The sequence below is a fragment of the Peromyscus eremicus genome, chromosome 6, assembly GCF_949786415.1.
Source record: "Peromyscus eremicus chromosome 6, PerEre_H2_v1, whole genome shotgun sequence".
Classification (NCBI taxonomy): Eukaryota; Metazoa; Chordata; class Mammalia; order Rodentia; family Cricetidae; genus Peromyscus; species Peromyscus eremicus.
Window position 1 is genome coordinate 101,119,176 of NC_081421.1, and position 18,953 is coordinate 101,138,128.

General features: G+C 44.2%; 1 protein-coding gene across 2 annotated transcripts in view; it reads right to left on the minus strand.

Annotated features, from left to right (window-relative positions):
* Positions 1-615: 615 nt before the first annotated feature.
* Positions 616-18,953, minus strand: part of Mcub (mitochondrial calcium uniporter dominant negative subunit beta) — a 63,961-nt gene continuing 45,623 nt past the window's right edge. For both annotated transcript variants that reach the window (XM_059265012.1, XM_059265013.1), the window contains exons 2-8: positions 14,000-14,075; positions 12,506-12,676; positions 5,966-6,070; positions 4,154-4,314; positions 2,501-2,704; positions 1,501-1,617; positions 616-726 (exon numbers count right to left, since the gene is read on the minus strand). In XM_059265012.1, coding sequence (XP_059120995.1) covers positions 649-726; positions 1,501-1,617; positions 2,501-2,704; positions 4,154-4,314; positions 5,966-6,070; positions 12,506-12,676; positions 14,000-14,075 — 912 coding nt within the window. In that variant the 3' untranslated portion in view covers positions 616-648. The remainder of the gene's footprint in view (positions 727-1,500; positions 1,618-2,500; positions 2,705-4,153; positions 4,315-5,965; positions 6,071-12,505; positions 12,677-13,999; positions 14,076-18,953) is intronic.

Consider the following 18,953-nt stretch of genomic DNA (forward strand, 5'->3'; position numbering starts at 1 on the left):
GAGAAACAGTGGAAGGGGAGGGCAGGAGGGGGTTGAAGGGAAGAATAGGGAAGAGGGTGGGAGGGGGAACTTTGGTTGGGATGTAAAAACAAAAAGCCATGCCTTAGAGGCATTCTTCAGCTGCAGTGGAGAGGGTACCACTGTGGCTAGTGGGGCTTTTGTACCTTTGATAAAATATTACAGTCATACAACTGTTGCATGATAAAAAACAAAAACTGGGCATGGTGGCTGGTACTTGTAATTACAGCACCCAGGAAACTTAGACAGGAGGATTGCTTAGAGTACGAGGCAGCTTGAGCCACAGTGTGAAACTCTGTCTCAAGAAATAAAGTTCAAGTTAACAAGGTGATTCCAGATGAACCTAAGAACCAAAGTGAGTGAGGGACAGAACGCTGGTCCCTTGACCTCCACGTGGGCCAGCCGGGGAAGAGTTTGGGTACCAGCAGCTTCGCCAGGGCACACAGGCCATTTGAAACATCAGTCTACACAGATCCACAAACCAGGCATCAAGTTTATTAACCAAACAATGTCTGAAACCATCAAATGGAAATGAACAGGACCTTAAAAATGTCCAATTGGTAAGTTACAAAATTGGCGCAATAGCCCTGGAATTGGCACAATAGCCCTGGGCTGTTTAAAAACATAAGACTAAGTCTTCTCGCGGAGTTCCTCTCCTGGCATTCGGAAATGGAGGGAGTGGCGCACGTTCTCCAGGGATTCTGTAGCCTGTGGTGAGGAGGAAAAAAATAAATAACAGCTTGAAATCAGAGGAAATAAGAAATACCAGCATTGCCCTTTGAGAGGAATTATAAAATTTAACCTCTCCTTGAGACAAGAAAACATTTAAATTACTGAGGTAAATGCCTTGCTTGAATCCCTTTTTGATGTTTTTTTTTTTTTGTTTGGTGAGGTATTTGCTTTTTTGAGACAGGGTCTCACTGTGTACCTCTGGCTGTCCAGAAACTGGCTACGTAGATCAGGTTGGCCTCGACTCGTAAAGCCTCTCCAGAGCTGGGATACATCAAAGGTGTACGCTACTATGCCCAGCCTTAGGAATCCTTTTTTAAAAGATGAGTTTATGGCTTCATTTGACCTCATCATGGTGCCCTGAAAAGAAACTGCCCGGTAATCCTCATCATGGGTTTTGCTTTGTTTTGTTTTCAGTTAATATTCTGTTTTGTTTTGTTTTTGTTCTTCGAGACAGGATTTCTTTGTGTTGTCCTGGCTGTCCTGGATCTCGCTCTGTAGACCAGGCTGGCCTCAAACTCACAGAGATCCGCCTGCCTCTGCCTCCCGAGTGCTGGGATTAAAGGTGTGTTTCACCATCACCAGGCCAGTTCATATTCTTTTTAAAAATAATAAAAAAAAGATCCATCCCAATCTTTTGCTAAACAGTACATGAAAACTTCAGCCCAACGTTTACTAACCTGTGAAAAATGAGCCAACATTTCCCTGTCTCCCAAACAAAGCCAGCTCGGAGATGTGCTTGCTATAAAATACCTCAGCCAGGTCCTCCTTTAACTTGTTGTATAGTTCCACATCAAAGCGCTGTCCCTGCGATTTCCTGTGGAAGAACTGAAGGAATTGCCTGCTCCGCACAGATGCGTAAGTGTAGTTCTGAAAGAGAGGAGACGGAGACACTAACTCGGCAGTGCCAAGGCAAAGCGGGGAGAAGGAAGGAGTGTTTGCAGAGCGAACAGCCCGCAGAGGTAGGGCATGCAGCCGGGGTCGGGAGTAGCTGCTCCTCTTACGAGCAGGCAAACCGGGAAGAGAAAACACATTGCCGAAGAAGAAAAGTGGAAAAATTTGGCAAAGCAACCTTGCCAAAAGCTAGTTACTGGATACCATTAACTTTGGTAGTCCAAGTTCAATGTCATTGTTTAACAAGGGCCTGGAGAACAGAAATGCAGCATTTATCCCAATGGAGGAGTTCATGTGTTTACACTGATTCATCTATAGGAATTGAAATTTTTGTTGTGATAAAGCCTCCATCCAACCTTGTGGGGGAAAAAAATTTACTGGCTTCAGAAAACTTGAAACATGAAAGGGTTTTATTGATTGCTGCTGGTGCCCGCTAGTTTCATGTCGACTTGACACAAGCTACATCCATCTGGAAGAAGGGAGCCTCAGCTGAGAAGCAGATCAGGCTGTAGGCAAGCCTGTAGGGTATTTCCTTAATCAGTGATACAGGAGGGCCAGGCTCAGTTGTGGGCAGTGCCATGGGCTAGTTGTCTGAGGTGCTATAACAAAACGGGCTGAGCAAGCCACGAACGGCACCACTCCATGGTCTCTGCGCCAGCTCCTGCCTCCAGGTTCCTGCCCAATCTGAGTTCCTGCCTTGGTTTCCCCTCAATGGACTGGGATTCAGGATAGGTAAGCCAAATAAACCCTTTCCTCCCCAAGGTACTTTTGGTCATGGTGCTTTATCACAGCGGTAGACACTGCATGACTTGGATGAGGAATTCTTTAGACAAATGTTCTGACTTCCCTGACTACTCACCTGCCGCGTTATGATGAAGTATGCAAAAAAGACCATGGAGTTTGCAAACGTCAGGAAGAACGTGACTGGTTCCATGATGTCCCAGGAGTACACCCACCAAGTAAGCCAGGCCAGTGCCCCTCCCTGCACGGAGAGCAGAGCTAAGCCCGCCCATAGGAGTCCGCTGGTCTTGGCTTCTGACTGAGCTTCTATTCTAGCCTTGACCTGGGGGAGGAAGGGGAAACCATTCATTCAGTTTACAAGTTTAACAGCTCCAGGGGCAAACGAAGGCAACATGAAACATTTGAAGCCATGCACACTTTGCATTGCTTTGGATAGGTCAGGTATGTGGAGTAATGAGATTTAGGGAATATGTATTAACGGCTCATTTCTAAACCAGTTCATTCATCTATTTTGTTTTTCATCGTAAAGGTAATGCCTACTCAAAGAAAACAAACAGACTAGCTGAGGGTAGTGTCATACTCCTTTAATCCCCGCACTCAGGAGACAGAGGCAGGAAGATCTCTGAGTTAAAGCTCAACCTGGGGGGTGGAGGTGGGGGAACAAACCAACCCCCTGAACACAGTTATGTTTACAATTAGATGCCTAGAAGTCCTGGTCTGAAATCACTGGCATGTTTTCTTTGACCCCCATTTCTGGGAATTCATCTACAGATAGTCTGTGCCCACATGGTTCTCCACAGGTGCCTGTGGTCCAGCTTCATTTCCTGAAGCAGGGTCTTGCTATGTACATGGAGCCCTGTCTTGCCTGCACCTTGCCATGCAGACCAGACTGGTTTTTGAATTCAGAGATCTGCCTTCCTTTGCCTTACAACTGCTGGGTTTAAAGACAGCCACCACCATACCCAGCATAGTAATTTCTTTTCTTTCTTTCTTTTTTTCTTTTTTTTTTTTTTGTTGCTATTGTTGTTGTTGTTGTTTGTTTGTTTTTCGAGACAGGGTTTCTCTATGTAGTTTTGTGCCTGTCCTGGAACTGACTCTGTAGCCCAGGCTGGCCTCGAACTCACAGAGATCTGCCTGGCTCTGCCTCCCGAGTGCTGGGATTAAAGGCGTGTGCCACCACCACCCTCAATTTCTTGAAAAGCAAAATGTGGATAAATAATCCAGGAAAATAAAACAAAAAAATATTTCTCTACCATTCTTTCAATATCCTTGGAAATAATGACTACATTTCTAGAAACTTTCTATTCATATACAAAGATTAGTTTTTTTAAAATTACAAGTGGAATTATCGCTTAAAGAATGCAAGTTTCCCTTTATATTACTTACCCCATGCCTACCCACCAAAAAATAAGATTTTTTTCTCCATAATTTGGAAAAAAGAAACAAGCATAGATGTTATGAGGAAGCCGTTACTAACTTTCCACCCACAGTTCTCTCGGACAGAGCTGGGACCTGTGATGTGGCACCCCACAGCATCCCATCTCACAGTCTGCTCTCCCCAGAGACGCGGGGCTGATGCTGAGGAAGCAGAAGGCGTCAGCTCTGGAGTCAGATGGTCGGGCTGTCACTGGGGCGTGCTCAGCTCACAGGTCGTGTTCCAGATTAAAGGACAAAGGGAGACTACACCAACCGCCCAGACGTCCCGTGACTCCTGGCATGCCCTACGAAGAGGCATAAACTTCCAACGGATCCAGCTGTTCAGCCTTCCCACCTGCTCCAAGGGCTGCAGCTGTTCCTTCAGGTGGTCAATCTTTGCCATCAGATGGCGCTCTCTTTTCTTCTGGAATTCTTCTAAATGCAGAACCGTAAATAGTCTGTGAACCAAGGATTTCATGTTTTCCATCTCAATCATGTGCACTTCACTTGGTTTTTCTGAGAAAAAGTAAGAGAGACGTAGGCATTTACTACATGTTTTTTTTTTTTCTCCAGGGGAGTCTAGACCAGTGGTTCTCAATCTGTGGTCACCACCCCTTGGCGGGGAGGGTCACAGGGGTCGCTAACACTGTCAGGGAAACACAGATATTCACATTACAATTCATGACAGTAGCAAAGTTACAATTAGGAAGAAGCAATGAAAATAATATTGTGATCGAGGGTCCCCACAACGTGAGGAGCTGTATTTTAAAGGGTCGCAGCATTAGGAAGGTTGAGGACCACTGCTCAAATGGATAAGGTGAGCAGCGTCCAAGAACACAGAGTAGATAGAGATGGATATGCTAAGAAAGAAACAAAGGAACACTGGAAATAAATCCACCACACCCCAGGGGGAACCGTCTCCCACAGGCTCCCATCAGTGACTAGACACTGGTGAGGCAAGAATCTGTGAGCTTGAAGATCCGGCTAAACAAACCCCCAAAGCTGAAAACCAAGAGCAAGGAGAGGGGAAAGCCAGGAGATTACCCACGGGCTGTGGGACAATGACAAAAGGTATCAATCATGTCTACATGCTGGGAACACCATATGGAGAAGGAAGAAGGGGCAGCAGTATGTGGAGTGGTGATAATAGAAACTTCAGAAGCAAATTGCTAATGTCGAAAATGTTTCAGGCTGAATATCTCTTACCCACAATGCTCGGGACCAGACACTTATTTCAGATTTTGCATATGTTTCAGATTTTGGAATCTTTGCGTGATGGGATAGGAATGGGGCCCAGATAAAGATAACACTTACATTTCATATATACCTCATATACATAGACTGAAGGTGATTTTATCGTATATATTTAATATGTACATATATTACACTAAGCAAACACTCTGTCTCTTGGTATACCCGCACCCTCCATGCATCTGCATTCTGACTGCAACCCATCCCAAGGACTCTAGGGTGGGATTTTCCACTAGTGTTACCCCTAATTTCAAAAAGTTTTGGATTTCTGATTTTCAGTTTAGGATTGTACAACCTGCAGTTTGAAATTAAAAGCAAACTTCTTAAAGAGTTAAGGCTTCTAGTTTCAGATCTGGCATGTGAGCCTGAAAGTCCCCGTTCCCTCTTAAAGCAAATAAAAAGGGAGAGAAACTGAACGTCAGCGCCTCTCCTGAGAGTTGTCAGGGCTGAGCACGGTCTGCAGCCCCACTGCCTCGACTGTTTCCAGTCTGGTCTGATCCTGGAAGCCAAGCAGGGTCAGTCCTGGTTAGTGGTTGGACGGGAGACTGAGGTCAGAGGGCAAACCACGGTTCCCAATCTCGAGGAGGGTGGCTGAGAATCGCAACTTACCTGCACTGTACTTGAAAACTTGCTAGAGGCCCCTAGCATGTGAAACACTGGAGATTTGAAACTTTGAAACCCCGGGGTGGGGGTGGGGGAGAGTTTCGGGTATGAGGATCATGCCCACACTTTTGAGAGCTCTACCCAGTTCCCATGGTCAAAATCAGGGGGAATCGCCCTCCTGCTTCTGGTAGGAGGAACATGGCCAATCTGTAATATCTCAAGAAACCGTTCTCAAAGCAAAAGCAGGTCGCTTTTGCTCCCTGTAGAAGCTCCCACACGGCGAAGTTAAGATGGCTGGTGGGCTGTTGCTTACCTTTCTTGTGACACTGGACATCGTATGCTAGTTTGTTAATGACGAGTTTAAAATCTTTCATTAGCAAAGTGTCCATCAACGTTGAAGCTGGAATCTCGCTGCCATCTGGAAGAAACAATACAAGAACTATGCCAGCTTTGAAGCAGTGGGTGCTGTGTCACAACGTGTAAAAACCAAGACTCGCTTTTTATGATCCGGTCGTGGACCTTCGCCTTCTAGGTGGCCCCCCTTTCTCACTAAGGGAATTTTCTCCAGTTGCTCTATTATCTCCCATTCCTCTGGACCATGTGTAACAGGCAGGCACTCTTCTCCCACTGCTCCAGATGGACTGGAACCCAGACCAGTGTCCGTGGTTAAAATGGTCTGCAAGGTTCAGGGAGGAGGGAATTCACGCCAAGGCCAGGCCCATGGAAGCAGCATTGTCTAGGCTGACCTTGCAGCCATCTTGAGTTGCATCCTTCATGACGGCCCTTAGCAGGCCTGGTCTGTTGCCTTGTGTTGTTCTGAAGTGTGCTTTAAGCAGGCAAACCCATCAGCCTGGAAGGTGGAATGTTTGGACCAAAGCCCTGACACCTGTCAGAGCCAGGAATGTGCCTGGCATCCTTGAGACTCGCTTGAGATAAACCAGGCCTACTCTGCTTTAGATGAAATCACTTTGGGGGGGGGTGGGGACTACTATGCAAGCCTTTCCCATCTGACTCATTGTGAAGATTTTGCTTTTCTTTCTTTGAGATAGGACATGGTCCTAGTTAGGTTTTGCTGTGGGAGGATCTTTCTGTTAATGTGTGTTGTTCTTCCTGGTTGATAATAAAAGCTGATTTGGCCTATAGCCAAACAGAATAAGGCTGGGTGGGAAAGCCGAATGGAAATACAGGGAGAAGAAAGGATGGAGGCAGCAGATGCCAGCCAGCCTCTGAGGAAGCAAGATGTGTAGGAAATGAGGTAACAAGCCATGAACCACATGGCAACACATAAATGAGAAATATGGGTTAAGAGTTAGAGCTAGTTAGTAATAAGCCTGAGCTACCAGCTGAGCATTTATAATTAATATAAGCCTTTGAGTGATTATTTGGAAGCAGCTGCAGAATGGGGTGGGACAGAGAAAATGCTAGTTACAGGGTTTCTGTTGCTGTGAAAAACCACTGGACCAAAAACTTTTGGAGGAAAGGGTTTATTTGGCATATAGGTTGTAGTCCATCATTGAAGAAAGCCGAGGCAGGAACCGAAGCAGAGGCCACAGAGGAACACTGCCTACTGGCTTGTTCTCCATGGCTTCTTCACCTTGCTATCTTGTACAATCCAGAACCACCTGCCCAGGCTGGCACCACCTATGATGAGCTGGGCCCTTCCACACCAATCATTAGTCAAGAAAATGCCCCACAAATATGTTGTCTTAGTTACTGTTCTATTGCTGTGAGGCGATAACTAGACCATGGAAACTTTTAAAAGAAACTATTTAATCGGGGCACTTGCTTACAGTTTCAGAGGGTTACTCCATGCTCATCATGGCAGGGAATGTGGGGGCAGGCAGGCAGGCAGGGCTCTGAAGCAGTAGCTGAGAACTCACATCTGAGCCACAAGTTCCAGACAGAGAGAGAGAGAGACAGACACTTGGCTTAGCATGGACTCTTAAACCCTCAAAGCCCACCCCCAGTGACACACCTCCTCCAACAAGCCCACACCTCCTAATCTTTCCCAAAGGATTCCATTAACTAGGGCCCCATCATTCAAATGTATGAATCTGTGGGGAGGGGGGCATTCTCATTTTAGCCACATGGCCATGAGCTAATTTGAGTAAGGCAATTCTTTAGCTAGAGTCCCTCATTCCTGTGTCAAATTGATAAAACAACAACAAACAAACAAAACAACAAAAGAAAAAACAAAAATCCTAAGCAGCACAGGGTTTCATATAGCCTAAGCAAGCCTCACACTCACTATGTAGCTGAGGATGACCTTGAGCTCCTAATCCTCCTGCTTCTCCGGTGATGCAGCACTACATCTGAAGGGATTCCCCATTGTGATGCTACCCAGGGCATCAGTTTGCACACCAGGGCACCAATATATCAGATTCTGTGTAGCGTTGAATCGGTCTTCACTTTTCTTTAGTCTTAAATCACTTTATGATATGTCCTCAAAACCTGAGATGGGGCCTTCTCGAACAAAGTGGTAGGTAGTGGAGCCCAGTAGACAGACCTAGGCTGACCTAGTCTGCTGTGTGCCTCTCTGTGATGCTGCCTGTATCTGACCCTGGACTTCTGTCACTTCCAACCTGACAACCTGCTAGCGTACTCTTGCTTAGCTAAAGTTCATTACGGCTGCTTACAGCCCAGTCCATGACTGGTGTATGTGTGTGTGTGCGCGTGCGTGCGTGCCTGCGTGCATGCGTTGTGTGTGTGTGTGTGTGTGTGTGTGTGTGTGTGTAATATATATTTATGCGGGCAGTGACATTTTTGATTGGTGTTAGTTCAAAACTTAGTAGCCTAGGCTGGGCATGGTGGCACACACATTTAATCCCAGCACCCAGGAGGCAGAGGCAGACAGACCTCTGAGTTCAAGGCCAGCCTGGTCCATATAGAGAGTTCCAGGCCACCCTGGGGCTATACAGCCCAGCAGCCCCCGAAAGTGCCAATCACCACTGGCTCATAGCTCCTTTTTAGCATGGAAGAAGGAGAAAAAACTACAAGGAAAGTGGGTAGCAGAGAGAGAAAAATAGACTTGATTAAGTCTAAAAATTAAATTGCAGTTATGTGATTTGTTTTATGAGAACGGATAGAGACCATGAAGAGAATCTAATAGCCATTTCAAAGGTCTCAGAGATAAAAGATTGAATTACAAGAGCTATTTGAGAGAACAGGAAATGAAGTCAATCAGTCAACAGCTGTAGGCAGAATTGAAATGGGGTCTGGTCAAGATACAAGAAGGGGCTTAAATTAAAAAAAAAAAAAAAGAAAAAAAGGAATGGTTTTAAAACCAAAACCTTTGACCATAAACCACATAGCATCTAAATGTAGAATCAACAACCATCAAGCCTGGCTTTATCACTAAAGAAAGGTAGCTTCAACTGCAGACATCATGACTGAACTCCATCTTACATCCAGACATGACAAAGTACTCCTTGTCAAATCCCCTCAAAGACTAAGCCTGTGTAACTCTGTACTGTAGTTCCCAGATGTAGCCTGAAGGAAGTCCACCTACCTTCCTGAGTGTGTACTTCCTGAAACTTCTTCCTAATCCCTGACCTCGCCTCATCTCTGAATTCTTCCTCTGAGGATCAAGGTTCTAGAAACACGGGGTAGAGGTCTCAAGTCTGGTCCCTGCAGACCTCCTCACCCTTAATCCTCCAGTAATAAAGCCAACCTAAGGTATTCATATTCTTGAATGTTCCCTAACCCTGATTTAACCCCATCATGTTCACCACTGGCACCATCACATGGTACCTTCTTCACTATAGCCAAAGAAGGTTCAAAATAAAGTTACGTTCTCCAACTTTCCATCACAACAATACCCTTAGCTCTAGGTCCAGTGGGCATTTCCCAGTTGCTGGCTAGCTTTGCACCTTATAGCTGTTTGAGAAACCTTCCTATTTCAGGGATCGTCCAGCTTCCAGCATTTTAGTTTAGTACTTGGGAGTATTTCAGGTGTGGAGGGATTGTGGAGGAGGAAGTCTCCTGGAGAGTTTTACCCTCAAAGTGCTTTGCATCACTTCTCTCATACAGCCTGTTTAAAAACCAAAACCCACAGAGCTTTAATGCAGTCCAGGTGTTAGGAAAGCAAAGTCACTGGGTGGAAGTGGAGAACCAGTGCTGGGCAGGGAGTCCTTTCTGTTCCTCAGAACAGCCCACATGTCATCATATGAAATACATTCTGGAAAGTTCTGGATGTGTATTTCCTCCTGGCCAGGTTTCTGCTTGTATGTTCAGCCAGTGCTGTTTCAGCGACAGTATCAGTATGCCCAGGGAAGTCTGCTTGCACAGTGGGAAGAACCTGGCTGCCTGCCTCCTCTCTGGCTCGATGGCTCTACTGCTCCAGGAGGCAGTTAGGTTTGCACTTGCACTGTTGCGCGAATCAATCTGGGTCTTTGGGTTCCTGTTCAGCTGGGGTGAGACCAAGTTCTCAGGAATTGGCAAATAATAGTTCCAGTTATAGCAAGTTCAGAACGCACTTTTCAAGTGCAAATTGAACACAGGCAAATTCCACACACGGGCCTGTTTTCTTAAACAACAACAAAAGAACAAAACAGTGGCTTTTTTTATCTGACATCCCAAGTGTCATTCAAAAACTTACATTTAATGACTTCAACTAAAATCCTCAATAAAGACTCTTCAACTCAAAGAGCCCCATTCCTAATTTCCTTAGAGAAAAACCTCTTTCTGACTTCCTCGTACTGTTTTTAAAGTTATTTGGAGGAAAACAGCAAGGGAAACATCATCCATTTTTATCAACCCATTTTTTCCCACCTCTTTTCACTCATTTATCCAAGGCTTACTGAATGCTTCCGTGGAGGCGCTGCTCAATTCAACCCACCTGGGTTCTATGTGTGCATCTGTCTGCTGCTAGATCCCCAGGGCTGGCAGGAAGTCCCCTGGATGCCCACTGCTCCTGTGTCTGAGTTATTCAGAAGCCTGTTGTAGCCACAAAGCGGGAAGAAAGCTCTTCTTTGACCTCTTACAATAACCCACGAGGCTCTTTCAACCTGCTCCCCTCACCTCTGAGAATCCCCCTCCTCCTGCCCCACCGCCTCTTTTGAGAGTCTACTCCCAACATAAGGCCTCTGCCCCAGAGTTCCTGGGAACTGCAAGCCCCCATCATCTCCAGGTCCCTTTCATCAACTCCAGGCCCCATCACCTCCTCCAGGTCCCTCTCATCTTCTCCAGATTCTTCTCATTAACTCTAAGTCTCTACATCTCCTCCAAGTCTGTCTCTGTCTCTGTCTCTCTCTCTCCTGAGACAGGGTTTCTCTGTGTAACAGTCCTGGCTGTCCTGGAACTCACTCTGTAGACCAGGCTGGCCTCAAACTCCCAGAGATCCACCTGCCTGTGCCTCCAGGTCCCACTCTTTTCCTCCAAGTCCCTCTCATCTTCTCCAGGCCTCCACCATCTCCTCTAGATCCCTCTCATCATCTCCAAGCCTCATTGTCCCCTCCAGGTCCCCTCATCTTTTCCAGATCTTTACTCAAATGTGACCTTGGTGACTCACCCCGTGTTCCTTACCCTGCTTTTCTCCATTAATGTTTACTAGTTAACATGCGGCATAATTGTTGCTTTGTCATCTTTCTTTTTCCTCCTAAAATGTAAGTTCTATTTAGGGCAGGAGCTCTTATCTCTCCGGTTCTTTGGTCTTCTCTAGTGTCTACAGCAAGGCCTGGTTATATGTTAGATGTTCAACAAATATCTGTTGGATGAATAAATTCCTTAATCTCCATGTTTCCAATTTCTGTATCTATCTATCAGTTGTTTCGTAACTTGGTTAGGGAAAAAACTGTTTATTTTTCTTTCTTTTTTAGCTCTAATTTTTTTAACTATGTGCACATGTAGGTTTGTGCATATGACTGTAATGCCTGTGGAGGCCAGGAGAGGGCGGTAGATGCCCTGAAGATGGAGTTAAAGGGTGTTGAGCCCTGCCTGTTGTGGGTGTTGGAATACGACTTTTCCCCACTGAGTCATTTCCCCAGCCCCTGTTCATTTCCTTTTCAAAACTACAACAGTAATCATCAACTTTCAAATAAGCTTACATAGAACTTTTAATACAATAAAAGAACAACGATAATTTATTGAAGTATATTTACCAGTGGCCTTTAAATATGGAACTGGAGATAAATAATTCCTTATGCAAATTTAGGGGCAGTTGGTCTAAACCCATTTCATGCCATAATAATATAAAATCTATATCGTATACTTAAATACATAAATGATTAGCTACCTCTCCTATTGTTAAAATGTGTATTTTCCTAAGAGCTGATTCTATGAAAACAATCCCTAACTGTAATTGCTTTATAGTAAAGATTAATTCACTACCTGTACATTTTCTACTGGCTATTTTAATAGCAGACAATACATTTTATTCTCAATTATTCAGTTTTTTCTGAAAATTACACACTAATGCCATTATATTAAAAATTTCTCATAGGAAAAAAATCTCTGGTTGTTTATAAAATGAATAACTAAAATTTACACTAAACGTATTCCATCTTCTTTAATTTAATAGAATTGAGACTCTTCTTTCTGTTTGTTTTGTTTTTATGTTGAAACACTGTCTCAGGACATACCCCAGACTAGCTTTGAACTCTCAATCTTCCTGTCTCAGCTTCTCAAGTACTTGGATTCTAGACACGCACCACTGTGCTGGCTTTGAGTGATTATGTTAACAGTACTGGTATGTAAGAAGGAAGGACTCCATAAAGGGTAGGCATTGGTTGTATAATGAATGATTTAAATTGTTATATAATGGAATTCTTATCAGGAGAGTAAAGAACCAAGACGCACGTGCGGAAGGGAAGAGAAAGCAGCGGGAGGTAGAGGTCTGGGATGCACAGATACACACCTGCTGTGGTGACGGCCGCAGTCTTGATACCCTTGTCTTCGTTTTGTAAGTCCTGAAGGAAGGAGCCCACTGTCGACAGCATTGGCTTGACCACAAACTGACAGCGCTCTTTTCTGGATGGCAGGGTGAGGGTCACCAAGGGAAGACCATGTCTGTAGTGAACTGTTACCTCTGTGAAGACAAAAATTCGGCAAAATATAAACATGTAGGATATGACCTTAAAACTTGAAAATACAAGAATTTATCAGGGCTAGAGAGATGGCTCAGTAGTTTAAAACACTGGCTGCTTCTGCAGAAGGCCCAGGTTTGGTTCCCTGCACCCTCATGGCAGCTCAGATAGTCTGTAACTCCATTTCCGGGAGATCCAATGACTCCTTTGATCTCTGTGGGCTCCTGTACGCATATGGTTGGTGCATATACGAACACTCGGGCTCACACACGTATACATTAACTAAATATTTTTAAGTGAGATAAAATACAGGAATTGATGCATTTCATTGAGCATTGCATGTGTGCATACAATGTGTTTTGATCAGACTCAGCCCCTATTCCCTCCACTCGCTTTGTCCCCATCCCCTCCACCACTTTTCTCTCCAATTTCATGTGCCCTTTTCTTCTTTTTAAAACCCACCTATGGAGGGCATGGTGGAGTGTACCTTTAATCCCAGTACTGCGGAAGCAGAGGCAGTTGGGTTGCTGAGTTCGAGGCAGGCCTGGTCTATATAGTGACTTGCTGAACAGCCATGGCTACTTCATGAGACCTTGTCTCAAAAGAAAACAAGAACAAAAATCCATGACTGGCTAGGTCATCAACCATGGAGCGGCCTTAAAACCTAATCAGAAAGTGAGTGGTTGCTCCCATAACCAAGAGCAGTGGCGATCACCTATAATGTTGATGGGGGTGCAGATCTTTGGCATATTATTGACCAATGATTCAAAAGAGGTGACTCGTACCCAGCACTGGGTTTTTGACTGATAAGTCTATGGTGACTGGGAGAGGCATCGCCCTCCCACCCCCATTATAAGGTAAAGTAATAGAATGCTCATGCTTATATAAGGAATTCATAAGTCTCGGGATTCCTATAAAACTTGTATCACTCCTGTGGTATCTGCATTGTGCTACAGTTTGCCATTACATACATGGCGGGCCTACTATTCTGTAACAGTTTGTTGTAGCTTCTCCTGCTCAACATCATAATTATCTGCCCGATGTCTTCATAGGTAACGAGTTCAGATCCTGAAGGCAGAAACTCACTCATTTTTATCTGACTCATCTCCAGGTCCTAAGGTCACTTGGTGAAGTTTGCCAAAAGGTATCACCAGAGATGGTATACCAACAGAAGGGCAAGAAACTGAATACAACCAGTAGGTGGGGTGGGATGAGGTGGGATGGGGTGAGCAGAGCCTGTTCAGCTCAAGACTGTATCTCCCACTTTATTTGGAAGAGTGGAAATAAGTTAGCCCATAAATCAAAGAAATGATAAGAAAACTTACCATCAGGTGGCATCACTGTTCCATAATGAAGGGCTTGGTAGTATTTTGGATTTCCATACACTTTCATATATAAAACCTGTAAGAAAGATTGTGTCTTAAAAAAAACAAACAACAACAAAAACAATGGGAAAGCAAAATTCAGAAGAGTCTTTGTCAGCTTATAGGACAAGTATAGTGAAATGTGAACTTTGAACTTTGTATGTGTGCCCCACACAGGCATGGTGGAATATGAACTTTGTATGTGTGCCCCACACAGTCATGGTGAAATGTGAACTTTGTATGTGGGCCCCATACAGGCCAGGTGTGGTGGTTTGAATGAGAATGGCCTTATAGGCTCATAGATAAATGTTTGGTCTGCAGTTGGTGAAACTGTTTAAAAAGGATTAGGGGTGTGGCCTTGTTGGGGTAGGTGTGGCCTTATTGGAGGAGGTGTGTCACCAGGGGTGGGCTTTGAGGCTTCAAAAGCCCACAGCAGGCCCAGGCTTTGCCTGCCTCTATCTTGTAGATCAGATGTAAGTTCTTATCTACTGTTCCAGCGCCATGCCTGCCTCCCTGCCTGCCGGCACCATGTTTCCCACCATGATGATCATGGACGAACCCTCTGGAACTGTAAGCAATGCTTTCTTTTATAAGTTCCCTTGGTCATGGTGTCTCTTCACAGCAATAGAACAGTGACTGAGACACCAGGTGTTAAACATATCACAGGCAATGAGTTGCACCAAGTGTCATCTGTCACATTGATTTAAGGCTGTCCATTTGAATTTTATATCTAAAAGAATATCCTATTATCAAGATTCAGAAGAAAAACAGCTAATTACTTTTTAAATGTGTTTGTTTATTTGCTTTTGAGACAGAGTCTCTCTCTATAGCTCTGGCTGTCCTGGAACTTTCTATGTAGATCAGGCTGGCCTTGGACTCAAAGAGATCCACCTGCTTCTGTCTCTCAAGTGTGGGATTAAAGGCATATGCCACTATGCCTGGCTTTTACTCCTTAAAATGGATACACCTCAATTAATAAACATACATAGGGGTTCTCCAAGTTTTTATAATGAATGTTATAATGCTATTGCTTTTACTGAAATGAAATAAAATTAAGGAAACACACACACATTGCAGAAATATGAAGTCTCAATCAGATAGTTCATTAAACCTGCCTGATGGTTCAAATACTTCTCAGTGTACAAGTCAAAGGTAGGACAGTAAGCTGTGCCCAAAGCCCGCCCCTCTACAACCCCACACTCCCCTACAGCATTCACAGTTTGGGGCCGAGTGTATGCACTGTCTGACTTTCTAAAACATCACCATCCTTACCTGGGGTTGATTTTGTGGCAGAGTCTGTGCAGAGCTAATGAAATTGGGATATACAGAAAACCACCATCTTCAATCTTACCAACCCTGACTGTGTGCCAGTGCATTCACATGTGTGCACGTGTGTGTGTGTGTGTGTGTGTGTGTGTGTACATATGCACAAACCCTAACTTCCCTTTTTAAAATTCTTTAGATTTACTTATTTTTATTTTATGTGTGTGGATGTTTTTCTTGCTTATATGTCTATGTCCCACATGACATATGTCCCTGATGTCCCACAGAAGCCAGACAAGGGCATCAGATTCCCTGGAATTGGAGGTACAGACAGTTGGAAGCTGCCATGTGGATGCTAGGAGTCAAAACCAGGTCCTCTGAAAGAACAGGCAATGCTCTTAAGTTGCCAACTCTCCAGCCTCTTGAACAGTGAGTTCAAAGCTATCAGAGAAAGACCCTTTCTCAAAACAATAACAAAAAGGTACAAATGTTTACTCTGTAGTTATATGTAATTTAAACTTTATATACTGTTCTGTGGATGTATGGGGGGATAGACGTGTGTGTGTGTGTGTGTGTGTGTGCACGTGTGTGTGTGTGTGTGTGTGTGTGTGTGTGCGTGTGTGCACCTGTATGTTCTGAGGGGGATTGTGTGCAGTAAGATGCCTGAAAACGGCATTTGGATCCTTGCTGAACATGAAAAAGATGGAACATCATGACGAAAACAGAACAGAGCTTTCCTGGGAGAAGAGACATTTGTAGCGTCTCTGGCTTAAGTTACAAAACAAACGTAAGCCAGAGGAGCAGTTTATCCTTCAGCTTCAGCAGTGAAATATTAGTCCAGAAAAGTGAAAACAGCCGGCTTCCGATTAGAAGCCTTTTGGGGATGCTTTGATTCCTGCGCCTCACAAAGCCTGCCTGGGACACCAGTCTCAGCAGGAGTGCTGTGATCTGTCCTCACCACACCCACGAGAACGGCCACTCTTGTCAGGTCACCCCGTTTTATTTCACACGTATCATTAGATCATGTGATTTACTTTAAACAAGATTTAAGAGACAAGCTGGAAACTGGCTTAGAAAAAAAAATCTTGCTTGCTAATAGTATTTGGCTGTTCAGAATTATCAAATTGTCTTTGAAAAATGAATTCTGATTCTTGGAGACATGAAGAAAGAGGCTGGGGGTGTAGGGGTGCAGTTCAGTGGGAGAGCACCTGCCTAACAGGCATCAGGGGCTGGGTTCAAATACCCAGAACCACAAAAATAAATAAAGAATTAAAATAAATGGCTCAAAGTCTGAAGGCAATACCAAAATATAGACACAAAGCAGTTTCCAAAACCAATCCTTACTATGCACAATCAAATTAAGAGGACCATCATCTACTGTCTCAAACAAGGTATTGTATCTAGATGTGTTTACAGTTCAGAGCCTTCACACTTGTATCTAGCATCCAAATAGTCTTTGTATAGTTACATCCATTTATTCAAACCAGTCCTTTAAATACAGCAGGTGTGCGTAAAGACCTCTTTGCATGGTAAATGAGGTAATTCCATATTGGGAAACAAAGGGGAATTATATAAAGGTAATGTTTTGGGGTTCCTTTAGCAATCATATAATTCTACACTGGTATGTACCCTGTGTGGTAAACCTGGATGGGACAGATCCCTTCCCTTCACTACAGATCTGAACACACAGAGAAAGAATAAATAAACTGCAGTGAATAGTGACTGTACATCTAATGTCACCTAAGCAACAATTTAATTACCTAATATTTACTAAGCAATTACTACACACTGAGTGACTACCGGTCTTCCAAACTTCTGCTATCAAACTAACCACTCTTGCCTGCTTGGTTGTTGTTACTATGGAAGACATCACTGGAACGTGGTTAGGATCTCAGCCCCTCCTGCCACCCAAGGACGTCGCTGTCCTGACTATTTTTCAGTTACAGTTTCCCACGGGTGGACAAAGGATGGTCAGGTTTCTCCAGTCTTCTTCCTTGCCGTGCAAAGGTTGGCTGCATGTTCCTCTCTCTCCTCACCCTTCACACATTCCTTACCCACTGCAGTCACTTTTCCTCCTCATCCTTCCCCCTTGGAACGGTCCTGTCTCCCACAATTCCGCATTGCCTTGGGTTTCTGGTTACACGTTTTCAGCTTTACTTTCAGATTTCCTGTCTTAGAGTTTCTATTGCTGTGAAGAGACACCGTGACCGTGGCAGCTCTTACAAAGGAAAACATTTAATTGGGTGGCTTATAGTTTCAGAGGTTTAGTCCGTTATCATCATGTTGAGAAACATGGTAGCATGCAGACAGATGATGCTAGAGAAGGAGCTGAGAGTTCTACATCTTTTTGTTTGTTTGTTTGTTTTTGTTTTAAGATTTATTTATTTATTATGCATACAATGTTCTGTCTGCATGTATGTCTGCAGGCCAGAAGAGGGCGCCAGATCTCAATTACAGATGGTTGTGAGCCACCATGTGGGTGCTGGGGAATTGAACTTAGGACCTCCAGAAGAGCAGTCAGTGCTCTTAACCTCTGATCCATCTCTCCAGCCCAAATTCTACATCTTGATCTGAAGGCAGCATATTTGATCTCAAAGCCTACCCCCACAGTGACACACTTCCTCCAACAAGGCCACACCTCCTAATAGTGCCACACCCTATGGGTCAAGCACTCAAACACGGGAATCTATGGGGGCAGTTCCTATCTAAACCACCACATTCCCTTCCTTGTCTTTTTTTTTTTTTTTTTTTTTTTTTTTTTTGGTTTTTTGAGACAGGGTTTCTCTGTGTAGCTTTGCGCCTTTCCTGGAACTCACTTGGGAGTCCAGGCTGGCCTCGAACTCACAGAGATCCGCCTGGCTCTGCCTCCCGAGTGCTGGGATTAAAGGCATGCACCATCACTGCCCGGCCTCTTCCTTGTCTTTTAAGTGTCGGTATTTTGTAGAGTTCCATGAGAAACAACCTCTGTCCTTTTACTCCATGAACTGTCATCTGCTCACAGTCCCAACTGAACTGCTGTGCTGTTGGCCTGACCCAGTGTCTACAGTCTGGAGCCTCTTTCTAAACTGTGTGTGCATGACTAAAACATAATGAATATATTCAGATCTCATGTCCACCCACCTCTACTTCTAGTTTTGAACTTTTACCTTATTGTCTGTATTCTAATTTCATTATCATTAGTTTGCATATCAGCCTCTAGGCCTGCCATTCACTAGGCTGCCATACCTGATACCTGGTGAAGATAGTCCTGAATTAAACCTGACCTTCACAGAAGACTGAGAAGGAATTAAAAAAACATTTAAAGCTTCGCTAAGTCACTTCTGAAAATAACAATACAGTAAAATACAGCTATGGCAAAATGTTCTATTGGTCTACTGGTATCCAAGAATTGTATTGGGAGGAGGACTATACGCCATAGATATGAAGATCTACTTAAACATAGAATAGAGGTTTTTGTGGTTGTTGTTGTTGTTTTGAGGTGGCTCACTGAAACCCTACTGTGCAAACTAATTGCCACCCCAACACACAATGGCTGGGTAAATATGAAGATGGCCTGGTGTTCAGATCCACTGGGAGAGACCAAAGACTTGTTAGGTTCAATTCAGATTTAGATGAAATGAATTCATCCTTACTGCTACAGAAGGATGGCAGT